This window comes from Centroberyx gerrardi, chromosome 24 (genome assembly GCF_048128805.1).
Source record: "Centroberyx gerrardi isolate f3 chromosome 24, fCenGer3.hap1.cur.20231027, whole genome shotgun sequence".
NCBI lineage: Eukaryota > Metazoa > Chordata > Actinopteri > Beryciformes > Berycidae > Centroberyx > Centroberyx gerrardi.
Window position 1 is genome coordinate 17,085,944 of NC_136020.1, and position 12,334 is coordinate 17,098,277.

The window sequence follows — 12,334 nt, forward strand, 5'->3', positions numbered from 1 at the left end:
ACAGATTACGATTAGTTACATGTGACCTGGATTACATCAAGTGTGTTAAAGGATTCCTCCCGTGTTTCTTTCTGTCACCGACACCGGAGGAATCATTTAATGTAATCAAGTCTATTTAACGTGACCTAATAATTACTCGTGATTACATCTTGTTGTGATGGGGCGGATGAAAGAGATGAATTACCTGCCATCTCTGTCCCAGTCGTACACCTCGATCTTGATCGTCCTGTCGGGAGAGGCACAAGGTGTGGATTAGATTTGAAAATATAGACAACTTTTTGAACCACTGTTGAACCACTGGTGTCCTGGAAAAACACTGCACCCCTGAGTGATGGATCTATTCGGGAACTGAAAGGGACAGTTTGATTTTTTTGTATTTCTTACATTTCAATGGTCACAGGGTCACGCAACATCTTCTGAAGATGAAAGACAACGTTGCTGGTCATTTACAGGAAAAAAGGCAACGTTAGAGATGATTTTGTCCAAGATACGGATAAAATGACTTCCTGTAATGACCTTTGAAGCACTAAAACGTTAGCTACCCTGCTTGTAAAATTGCAATATGTAGGTGCTGTGCCTAATGTTTGATCAGAAGAATGCTAATTTGGTTTTTCATTGTCGTCATGGAGCCGTTAGGAAAAGCAGATCCATTCTGTGGCTTATCTTTATTCAAACACACTGTCTGGCTGTCACTGTATTTGCCTCTGGTAATGTATTCTCCTCATCTCCAAATACATCTATTTCTGCATCCCATTATAGCTTACAAGGGAGTGGAAAAAAACAAAATAGTCTGCGAGAGACAGATACGCCGCGCTATCTCTCCATCTACCAATATCTTCAACGGGAGGGTCATTTCTCCCTGACAAGAGCGGGAGAGCGATACGGAGAGAATGAGAGGGGTGAGGAAAAGGGATGACGGGAGAACAGAGGCAGAATTAAAATAGACGGAGCAAAAGGCAAGAGAGAGGGATAAAGCGAGGGAGAGAGAAAAGGCGTGGAAAATAGTCAAAACCGACAGCGAGCAAACAGAAGAGGGTCGGAGAGGCAGCCATGCAGGATAAAGAGAGAGCAGAGAGGCGAGAGGGAAATCCTCTGACACTGTAATTCTCTCTCAGCCGATTCAATCTGTGTTTGCGTTACCTCCCGGCGCTGAGGAATAGAGACGGCTCGGATTACAGTAGAATGAGCTGAAAGTTGTGGAGAGTCGAATAAGTATTAGGCCGGTAATAGCGTAAGAGATAGCATTGAGTTTCACAAAAAGCATCTTAGCATTTCAGATGTAGTTCATGTTAACAAGGTTTATAGTTTCCTCTCTGGGTGAGTCTCTCTGATCTCAAGCCCATTAGCGCTGTAAGTCCCTGCAAGAGCATCTATCAAATTAGCCGGTTCAAAAGGCAAACTGGTAGATGGTATTGTGCAAAAGAATTTGAGACCAAATAGCAGCTTTGCATAACTTTTGCATGACTTTGTCCAAAACTTAATTGATCTAAAACTGGGCCAACTTAGTGAAACAAGCGGCTTTGCTCTAATAAGGTTTAAAACAGAAGCTGAAAAACAACCTAGAGTCAAAAGCCAACAGACTATACTTTTTCTTATCCTTTTCATCCTTTAAAATGAGGATAAGGAGGAGAAACACAAACCAGATAACTCCCCAGTGGAAACTTTATCTCAACTACAACCAACACTTTTTAAAGGAGCTCCGAGCTGCGCAGGGATCCAGACGCAGAAGAAGCCCGCAGACTGTTACAGGAGTGGGAATGGACCGGCTGGTCGTGATGGGCACTCTGGGGAGAAACCAATTAGCAGGAGGCACGGTGCGTGTGTGTGTGTGTGTGTGTGTGTGTGTGTGTGTGTGCGTGTGTTCCCAGCGGAGGAGCGCAGAGGATAGAGAGGATGACACTATCCGTCAGAGCTGACTTGATAAAAGGTTGAAGCAATGGGGCTGCATAGCACAACACTTGTCTCATGGTAAAAACCCCTGGGACTCTGTGTGTGTGTGTGTGTGTGTGTGTATGTGTGGCATGTGGCAGGGTAAGTTTGTGTGTCTACAAGTACGCATATGTGTGTATGTGTGCGTACACGTGTGTATATGCATGCATTTGTGTGTGTGTGCGTGTGTGTGTGTCTTATTAAACCAATTTTATGTCACATCTCAATAGGAGACTCTGAGCTCTGATGATGTGACAGGAAACTGAAAACTGGACAGGTCAGACCATGTGTGTGTTCATGTGTGTGTGTGTGTGTGTGTGTGTGTGTGTGTGTGTGTTCATGTGTGTGTGTGTGTGTGTGTGTGTGTGTGATAACAAGGGCCCATCAGTGGAGCTATCAGCAGTAAGACACAGCTCTCTATTGTCGGCCAGCTTACTGAACTCCTCCTTATCTCCCCTCCAAAGCTGCTGAGAGACAGACTGTGTGTGTGTGTGTGTGTGTGTATGTGTGTGTATGTGTGTGTGTGTTTGTGAAAAGGAGAGAGAGAGAGAAATAGCAAGAAAAAGGGTTTATGTGTGTGATCGTGCGCCAAGTATGTGCATGTAGTTTTACATGGATGGATGTGGTTTAAACGCACACCCATGCATTAATATGTTTGTGTCTGCACCCATGTGTGTATGGCTATGTGTGAGTGTGTGTGTTGTGTGTGCAGTCAACTGTGAATTTCCTCAGTCTCCCATTGATAAGACCTGGTGTGGCTCAAGTCTCCTAATAAGCTTAGGGGCCAGACTCCAAATCGATGCTGCTGTCTGCTAGCTAAACTAAAACTAAAGCCAAAGCCCACTGCCTGCTGCTTTGTGCTTCATCGACTCCCAGCTACACCGGATGCAAACCCATCACCGCTTTGAAAGAGACACACTCTCATCCTCTCATTCATTCATTGACTCGTTCATTCATTCATTACTCTCACTGCAAAAAACGTCCATCTTAACACGTCATTTAGTCTCATATTCAGTCTTCAAATCTTATTTTTCTTAACACTAGAGAAAAATTATGCGAATGAGGTGAGATAACTCCACTTGCTTCCAATGCACTTTCACTTGTTTCAGGGGTTTTCTAGAAATTAGTGTCAATTTTTTGAAACAAGTCAGAATAAGACAGAATCACTGCACAACTATCAAGAAAATGACACTTAATTCTACAAAATTCTTGAAACAACTTGACTTGCATAAATGATTTCTTAAGATGGAGATTTTCTGCAGTGCTCCTTTTCTCTCTCTCTTTTTTCTTTGCCCCCCTCTCCATCCCTCTATCTATTCAAAATCTCTAATGCAAAATACATTCTAGCTCATCTCAAACGTGTCAGGGTGGGAGTTGCGTTGCGATACCAACATAAATTTAGGCAAACATAATTGAGGATTAGGGCTGGAATGAAAGGAATACATCGACTTTCTGGCTCTTTGTTCATCTTGCCATTGTGTGGTAAGAGGATTGGTAGCAGTCTGGCCTCTGCGTCTCCACCTTAGTGAACTAAATATACACCGAGAAGAAATTGCTACGAGCTTATCTGCCAAACAGCCAGCGTAGTCCATGAATACATCGTCTAGACGGACTGCCTAGTGCCATCGTGTATGAGCAGGAGAATCGCAACACCATCAAAATGTATTGCAGGGCCAATATGTTGACTTGGACGAAATAATAATGCTTAGAGCAGAAAAGGAAGAAAATACACCTGGACATTTTAACCTCTCATCAAAATCACACTATCCGCTCTTTTTCCCAGGTGTCTTCTTGCAAAACGACAAATTGAAACCCCCTCGACTTAATTTCCTGCCAAATGATTTTTGCTGTACTGCTGAAACTGCCAAATACATTTAATAAACCACTAAGGAAAGTAGCTGAAACCAGCCTCATGCATTATTCATTCTTACTGTATATTGAGCGCTTTCATCCGCAGTGCCGTACAATACCACGAGTGAATACTTTATTAGTATTCGTGGCCTCAGAGAGAATTAAACCCATAACCCTGGCAGTGTTAGTGGCATGTTATACATACACAGTGAAACCACAGCTGTTCAATGCATTCAGCTATTCTACTCAAAGCATGTAAACAAAGTAAGGCCACGTATCGAGCGTGTTTGCATGCACACAACGTCCGGGCTCATTGTTCACATCCAAATAAAGGTCCTGTTCATATCACAATCATTGAATCACATTCATAATTTAATAGTATATTCTGACAAATAGAACTTGAAACAGAGCTTACACAGACAAAAGCCGACGTGAATGACGATAAGCTGTTTACACGGTTCAGTGCCCCGGCTAATATTGCAGATATTTGGGTTTCTAATAATGAGAATGCAATCTTATCCCAGCTATTGTCAGAAGGATGCGGCGTTTATACGTTCCAACTCTTAAACAGAATGCACAAGTTCATAATAGTCGCTGTGTTTTGACATCCAACGTGTTACATGTGACTCTTGGTATCAGAATTGAATACACCCCCATGTTAGCCTGCTGAGAACCTGAGATCCAGCTACACCGCTGCCTGGAAGAACCTGAACCTGAACCTTGCATTAAAACTGCGAGCAACACGTTCAAAAAGTCATCAGAAAGCTATTAATTTCCTACAGAGCTGAGCGAGCAGGGAAACCGGACCGATGTGTGACCGCTCAACGAGCTTGTTGGCTGAGAAAAGTTGGCCACAGCTGAACTTCTCACGCTCAACAGCCAATCAGATTTAATTTCATGAACAATAGCATTGCCTGGCAAATGCACAATGGATGAGAAGTTGATTACAGCCATTCAAAGCTTCCCAACTGTTGTCTACAACTTTTATTTGAAAGATTACAGGAATAAACATTTTAAACACTTGGAGAATTGTTGCATCCATCGTTGGGGGTCGATGGTAAGCTCTGAAATAAAGTTATTTATTGTTTATGCTTTATTTTTGATTAATACTAAATAGCGCTTGCTGTTTTAACTCATTAAAACAATATAATGGCATGAAAGAGGCAATACCAAAGCAATGAAAAATACAGAATTTGCCTGTTCAAAACTTTGTAGCTGCAGACTTTGCAGCTGCATAGATGCAATCGGAGCCTCAGAACAGAGCGAACCATCAACCATGTTGCACACAGTAGGAGAGGCTAAATGTGTTGCATCAGGAGTCAGGGCAACAAGGTGTACCTGTGCCAAATTAACCCCTATATATACCGTATGCATGTACTTTTCAGTAGATGACAGCCGACGTTATGAAGTGTGAGAAGCAGTCTGAAGAGGCCATTACAGGCTGCGGGAACATATTGAGCAGTATGACATTTGGTTTATGTTTGATGCCGAAAATAACTCTCCAGGATGATTCAGAAGGTTGTCTCGGTGCCATTCCATTAAGAGACCTTTAAGTTGCCACATTATCCAACACACAAACCAGGCAACACACTAACCTGTCGTAATCTCCGTTGCAGAGAGCCCGAACAGGGATCTTAAAGGCCTGCCACACCGGGTTCAACGTGTTCTTCACCACCTCTGTCTTATGGCAGATGGTAAACCTGCAGAGAGAGAGAGAGGAGAGAGAGAGAGAGAGAGAGAGAGAGAGAGAGAGACAGAGAGAGAGAGAGAGAGCGATTTAAGTCTGGATAAGGAGGATGCATTTGAGTAATACAGATATGGGTGAAGAGAAAAAGAAAATGCATGAGAGACAAAGGTATGCATCTACATCCACCTCACACACACTTCTGCCTCACCTTCCATTAACTGATAGTAAAGGTGGATAACAGTGGCAGCTTGACTGCTGCCCTGATCCCCCCCCCCACACACACACACACACACAGACGTAAACACACTCTACAGGGGGGTAATTTCATTAGTCCCTTGGCTAGCAGGTGGACTTGATATCTGCCACCCTCAGAGCACAAGGTCTCTTATCTGACCTGTCACACACTGCAGGATGGGAAAAGAGCCTACTGAGCTAGATCGAACACACACACACACACACACACACACACACACACACACACACACACTCAAAGAATCTATGCGAACGTACAGCAATCACATATACAGTTACTCACAACCGCCTGCATTCAGGTCTGCATGTAAACACACACTTTCCCACTCACACACATGCACACACACATATGGACACACACACACACACACACACACACGCACACACACAGGTACACACACATGCACACACATTGGAAAGCTTATCCGCATGCAAACACACACCGTGGCTTTTAACTTAAGGCAAGTCAATAAAAACCAATTTCCTTTAGATGGAGGGAGCGACTGAACCAAGGATGAAAGGGGAGAAGGAAAGATGGAGGGGATGAGAAGGACAGAGGGAAGGGAACTCACGTGCCGTCCTCGTTGCTCCTGTAGAAGACCAGGAAGGGATCGGACTTGCCAAAGAAATCCTTTTTGTCCAACTTGTTCCCACAGAACTGCATCATCACCGATTCCTAATGGACAGAGACAGAGACAAAACAGGACATCAAAGCATCGCTCCTCCATCTTTTTATTCTTTGTAACAAATGATTGTCTTTTGGTGTTTCCTCCCTGTAACTACAGCCCAGAATAGATCGTTATGTGGAAGATAAAACTCCACTTAAAGGAAAACTCCAGCCTCAGATACTCTCACCCTGTTAGATATCATAAATCTAAGACGTTCATTGCATTTTTCCAGGAGTTATTTTGCAATGTTGTAATTTACTTTTTTGCTGTACCCACTTTCCCTTAACCTGCCTCACCTACTTCTACTCCAGTTAGTGGTTTCCTACATTTCCCAGAATGCCTTTTGACAACCGGCAGAGAAGGAGCGTGAACTTGATGCTCTCAATCAAAAGTGGGCATATAGGAACAAAAATATAAGCTAGCTAGCCAACTAGTTTGTTAACATTGGGACATGTCTATGATTACGGAAGCCCCCCCTATACTCAATATGCAACATGTCATGTGGCTGCATTGCATTCTGGTCTATTGAGGCTACTGTCAATGGAGAAATTGGTCTATCTGCCTCTTCTACAATGGATTTCTCCCTGTATGATTGTTGAACGTCTCTTGGTGCAAAATGGCAGCTCTAGAAAGAAGCCCTCGCTCTTTGATTCTGAGAGACTGACACGTAAATCAAACTCCATTGTAGCTGCACTGGAAATATCTCTACTATGTTTTGGGGTGGATTTTTCTTTTAAGCTTTAAACAAAGAGTCAAAGCACAAAACGGTCTTAGCCTCACACACTCCTCAAACAAAATGAAACTCTGCAAACAGGCACACACTTGTTCTCAGTGTTTGCGTTCAGAATTGGGCCCGAAGTGCTGACCGCTAAAATGCTATGAAGTCTCCACAGCAAACCTCCCATCTATTTCGACAACGGCAGTGAAACCCAGAGAGAGACACACACACACGAGAAGCAGACACACAGAGAATAGAACAGAACAGACAGAGAGAAATCAGCAAACAGAGACCGAAAGACACATAGAAAGACAAAGAGACAGATAAACAGAGACGGATAAACACAGAGACTTCATAGGAAGCGCATTGTCCATCCTTACCGGCCTCTTGACACTCACCCTGCAATTGCTGAGCTCCTCTGCTTTCACAATGATGGTCCCGCATTTCTTCCCTGGAATCCCGCTGTAGACGACAAATCACAAGACACAGCAACAGGTTGAGAAAACACGTTCACACAGATGGTGTAGAGGTCATGACCCCCCCCCCATCGCTGGCTCAACAAGTTCCCCTCTGATCCGAATGCAAATAGAGGCAATCAATTGAAAAAAGGAAATGCAGTCCAGTCATGTGACTTATTAAATCAACCGCAGATGGATATGCACTAGGGGCTGGTGGACAAAGATTCCCACTAGTTTGGCCACCAAGCCTGTACACACTGCGGAGGCCGAAGCCAACGCGCCCAACTTCATCTTCCTCCCAAACGTGCCCCTTTTGTTTGCGCGAACCAGCCGAATTTCATTTCCGCAGCAACTATACTATCAGTTTTAGCTTTACCGCTGTTTCAATAAAGGTGCCTACCACCCTCTCACCTAAAAAAAGATTTGATAAATGAAGCCGCACCGGAGCGTGACTCAGATATAAAAGCTTTCCTGTGGGGGAGGTCTTGAATAATCACACACAGGATGTTATTTTAGGCCCGCGAGAAAAAGCTGGTGTTTGTGAACGCAGCTCTTCACATGAGTTTACATCACCTCTTGTTGTGATGTGGGCTAAGTGTAAGCGTACAGTATGTGTAGGTGCGGGCTAGTGTGACTGTGGTGTGGGCAACTGGAGGTCTTGTGTCTTTCCTGAAATGCCCTATTCATCGCCGCAATGACGTACCAGCCTTTACTCCCCTTTCCTCTCAGATCAAAGCCACTCGTCCCATTTGATGACAGCACAAGGGATAGGAAGGCCCACTGGAAATTTGTGTTTGTGAACGCACCTCTGTTCAGACGCTGGTTATGAACAAACCTCATGGAAAGTTTTACTTATTAGCAGTGCCTCAAAACACTTCCTACATACAAAAGAAACACTGTTGGGAGTGTGTATGCGTGTGTGTGTGTGTGTGTGTGTGTGTAGGTGTGGCTGTGTAGGTGGCTGAGTGTGTATAAGTGGACCTTTATGGTGGTGGTAAGGGTAGGGGGGATTTGTGTGCTTGGGTGTGTCTGGGTGTGTGTAAGTTGACCGTTTATGGGTGTGTGTGTGTGTGTGTGTGTGTGCATGTGTAAGCAGACTAAAGCACCTCCTCCTCCCACACACACACACACACCTATACACACAGACACACACACACACACACACACACACACAGCTGTACCTGACTAAATTTACTCCCTAAAACTGGAGGAAAGTTTTGTGCAGACCGTTGGACAAGCACAGATTGTTCAGTTTCTGACGTTCACCCCCTCTTCTTTTACCCATCAAACACACACACACACACACACACCAGTGACACACACACATCTATCCACCCCCGTTTGACATGACACATTACTAACATCAGAACGACAATAAGAGGAGTTCGAACGAAGCAATCCGCGCGTGGGAAGAAGAGCGCGGCGACATAATTTGCCTTAACTTCAGAGAGGTGGTGTAATCTGACAAAGAGGCCTGCCGTCTGATGAGCGCCGCTCCGAGAGGCCCACCTGGCAGAAATCGACTCAGGCAGTCATTTAGACAGCCCGGAATTGGGGTCGAGGACCTCTGCGTGAACTTAATTCAAGTCCCCTTTTACTCCAACACAAGGCACTGGGGGAAAAGTGCTTTTGAAATGGCAGACTTATCAAAATGAAATAGATCCCGGAACCGATGCTTTGTGCCGAGGCTTTGCATTCAAGAGCTGAGAGCTTTTTTTTTTCTTTTTTTTTGACTCGCACAAGCAATACCCTTTTCTCAGAAATCTGAAGATGGAAAGAAAGGCAAAAATTGCATCACAGGGGGCAAAAAACCTTATTTGACACCTTATTTCCTTCCTTCCAGACAAGACAGAAAGGTGGAGTGGGAGGATTTGTATCTGCGTGTGTGTGTGTGTGTATAAGAGGGAATGTGAGCGTGAGAGTGAGAATGAGATAGACCGAGACACTGAGAAAGAGACAGACGGAAAGAACGGCAGAAAGAGAAGCAGGTCTATATTCTCCTTTCTTCATTCAAAAACGAAAGACATAATCCAGTTTTTCTCCATTACAAAGACATTACCTCTAGCTTCAATGTGCGAAAAGGCAGAAAATCCACTCTCTTTTGCTTTGCTTTCTTACATGGTACGTGCAGCTTTCGGTATGGGATTTTAGTATTCGGGAAACCAGTGCATCATGTTAGCCTGGCACTAGTGTGATAACCTGGCATCAGTGCAGGATTCAGCAGGATTCAGGTGAGATTTCCCTGCAGGGGAGAAACCCTCCTGCTCTCAGGACGGCTTAAGCTCTCTCTGGACGGCATTAGTATTACCAGCGGAGGTCTGGTGATTGGTAATTACAACCTTGGGACCCCGGGAATTTCATCCGATCCGGATCAAAAATGTCAGTGATTTCCTCCGGCTACCCCGGTAAAAAAATCCATCTGAAATTATCGACTGTATTTGAAGTTAACTCTGACATCCTGTGGCCATTTTAACCCGGTCCAGATCGACATCCGGTGTTTCAGGCGGTTATTACTGACCTGCACCTGGAATTTCTATCACAAGGGCCATATAACCAGTGTCAGGGCAGAACAGCATCACTCTTTGCAACGATATAGCAATTGAATTGACAGTTTATAGCAATTGAATTGACAGTTTTGCCTGTTTTGCTGTGCTATAGGTGATGTTGTCACACAGGAATGTCCTTGGATTGCCAAGTAAACCATTAAATTATTTTACCATCTCGATGACTGAAATTACCAATGTGCATGCATGGGCAAAATCAAATAACTGACCTCCCCTATTAAAACTAATGTTGTCAGGGCATTACACTACTATGTTTGTGTCGAAAAGTTTGGACACAAACATTTTTCTTTATTTTTACGATTTTCCATATTTTAGAATAATAGTAAAGACATCAAAACTATTAAATAACACAAATGGAATTATGCAGTGACCAAAAACGTGTTCAACAAATCAAAAAACATCTTATATTTTAGATTCTTAAAAGGCTTTGGAAAGAAATTCATACATAGGCATCAACTTCACTATTTATGTTTGTCTAAGAAACAAATTTCAAGCATTTATGCATAAGCCTTTAGATCAAGATGGCTTTAAGATCATGAAAAACATTTTGACTGGTGGTGTACTTCAAACTTTTTCAGTGCAGGATCCAAATTGAGTAAACTGAGTCTCACCCATGCGGACACTCATCAGAATTAACATATACAAATACATAAAACTTGAGAGCATTTTAAGGCAAACGGGGGCTTGTTGCTTACTGTCACATCTACACATCTATCACTGATTGATTCACCAATCAACACCATGAATATCGAATTAACAATGTCAAACAACAAGGCGAGGTGGGTGTGTGAAATGCAGGTGTGAATGTGCATTATGTAACTGCAAAGCGCAACATAACTGAAAACTCAGGAGTGCTGGGTAAATAACAGTTTTGTGCAAGTGTCCTAATTGTGGTAAAAGCAGAGATTTCAAACTGAGTCTTTCGCCTCTTGCTTTTGCTCCATAACAAAGGTGTTTTGCTAGATAATGACTCCAAACAGGTCTCTGAAACATCAAAGATACAGTAATTGATTATATTTTTGAATATTTGCGGTTGATCTTTTCCCCACTTCATCTGTTTTTCACGGTGTTAATTACCAACTCCCTCATTCTAATTGTGTGGAGAAGTCAAGAGGTCCTTGCCATCCGCTCTTCAGTAAAGATCTCTCTCGCTTTTACTCCCACTCTCTCCATCAAGTCAACTTGTGTTATGTGTGTGTGTGTGTGTGTGTGTGTCTGTCTGTGTTGTTCATTGCCATAATGACTGAAGAAGAGAAGTAAACAACTTAAGCGCACTGGAAATGCTTGTTAAAACTCTCTCTGCCTCGTTTTCTTTCTCACTCTGTCTCTCTCATTCTCAATCATGTCAACTCTGTGCATCGACAACAATATGCAGAAAGAAACAGTTGAAGGCGCGCGCACACACACACACACACACACACCAGACAAGTGGCAAGAATCTATGTCGCTATGACAACTCCAGCGGGCTGGGGACCCCGCGGCGGGATATCGAATGCGATTCCTCTGCTCATTATGTCCTCAAATGCTCGCTCTCTTGCTCCTCTATTTTTCACAGAGCGACAGAATTATACAGTCATTATTCTGGCCAAGATATCTGCCTTAAAGCAGTACTGTATAGGCACGGGTAGGGCTGCGTATCGTTTGAAATGTTTTTGTTACCGCTACCGGAACCTAGCTTTCAATACCAGTGCCAACTCAATACTTTTTTCTGTACTTTTAATGAGGCAAACAACTTTATTGTGGAGACTAGTTCGCAAAGTGGGACAATCATTAAAGGCTACTGTATGAGAGAATGAGAATTCTATTAAGCCTTATTTCATGCAAGAAAAAAAACACTAAATAAAACATCTCCACATCAAAACAAAATTCTAACAGAAAGAGAGAGAGAGAGAGAGAGAGAGAATGGGAAGCTTCATCACAGCAACAGGAAGGCTCTCATCACCTGTGTTACCACGGTAACGAGCTGTGACGGGGGGGGGGGCTTTTATTTTGAAGTTCAGCTTTTATGCACGATAAGATAAGATAAGATAGCACTTTATTAATCCCCTTGGGGAAATTCAGATATTATTCGAGATATTATCACACTTAGCTACTTAGCTAGTACAAAGACATGTAGAAAATCATCTTTTTTTCCATACTTCATTGTTTTTCATCGCTCCAGTAAGTCGAATAACTAGATTGCTAAAAACAGAGAAAGTTACCTGCAC

The 12,334-nt window shown here is 43.3% G+C and overlaps 1 protein-coding gene across 1 annotated transcript in view; it reads right to left on the reverse strand.

The window, feature by feature from the left end:
- Positions 1–12,334, reverse strand: part of LOC139914294 (copine-8) — a 98,423-nt gene that overhangs the window by 31,725 nt on the left and 54,364 nt on the right. Inside the window, exons 7-10 of the mRNA XM_071902573.2 lie at positions 7,504–7,567; positions 6,292–6,395; positions 5,376–5,480; positions 185–226 (exon numbers count right to left, since the gene is read on the reverse strand). Coding sequence (XP_071758674.1) covers positions 185–226; positions 5,376–5,480; positions 6,292–6,395; positions 7,504–7,567 — 315 coding nt within the window. The remainder of the gene's footprint in view (positions 1–184; positions 227–5,375; positions 5,481–6,291; positions 6,396–7,503; positions 7,568–12,334) is intronic.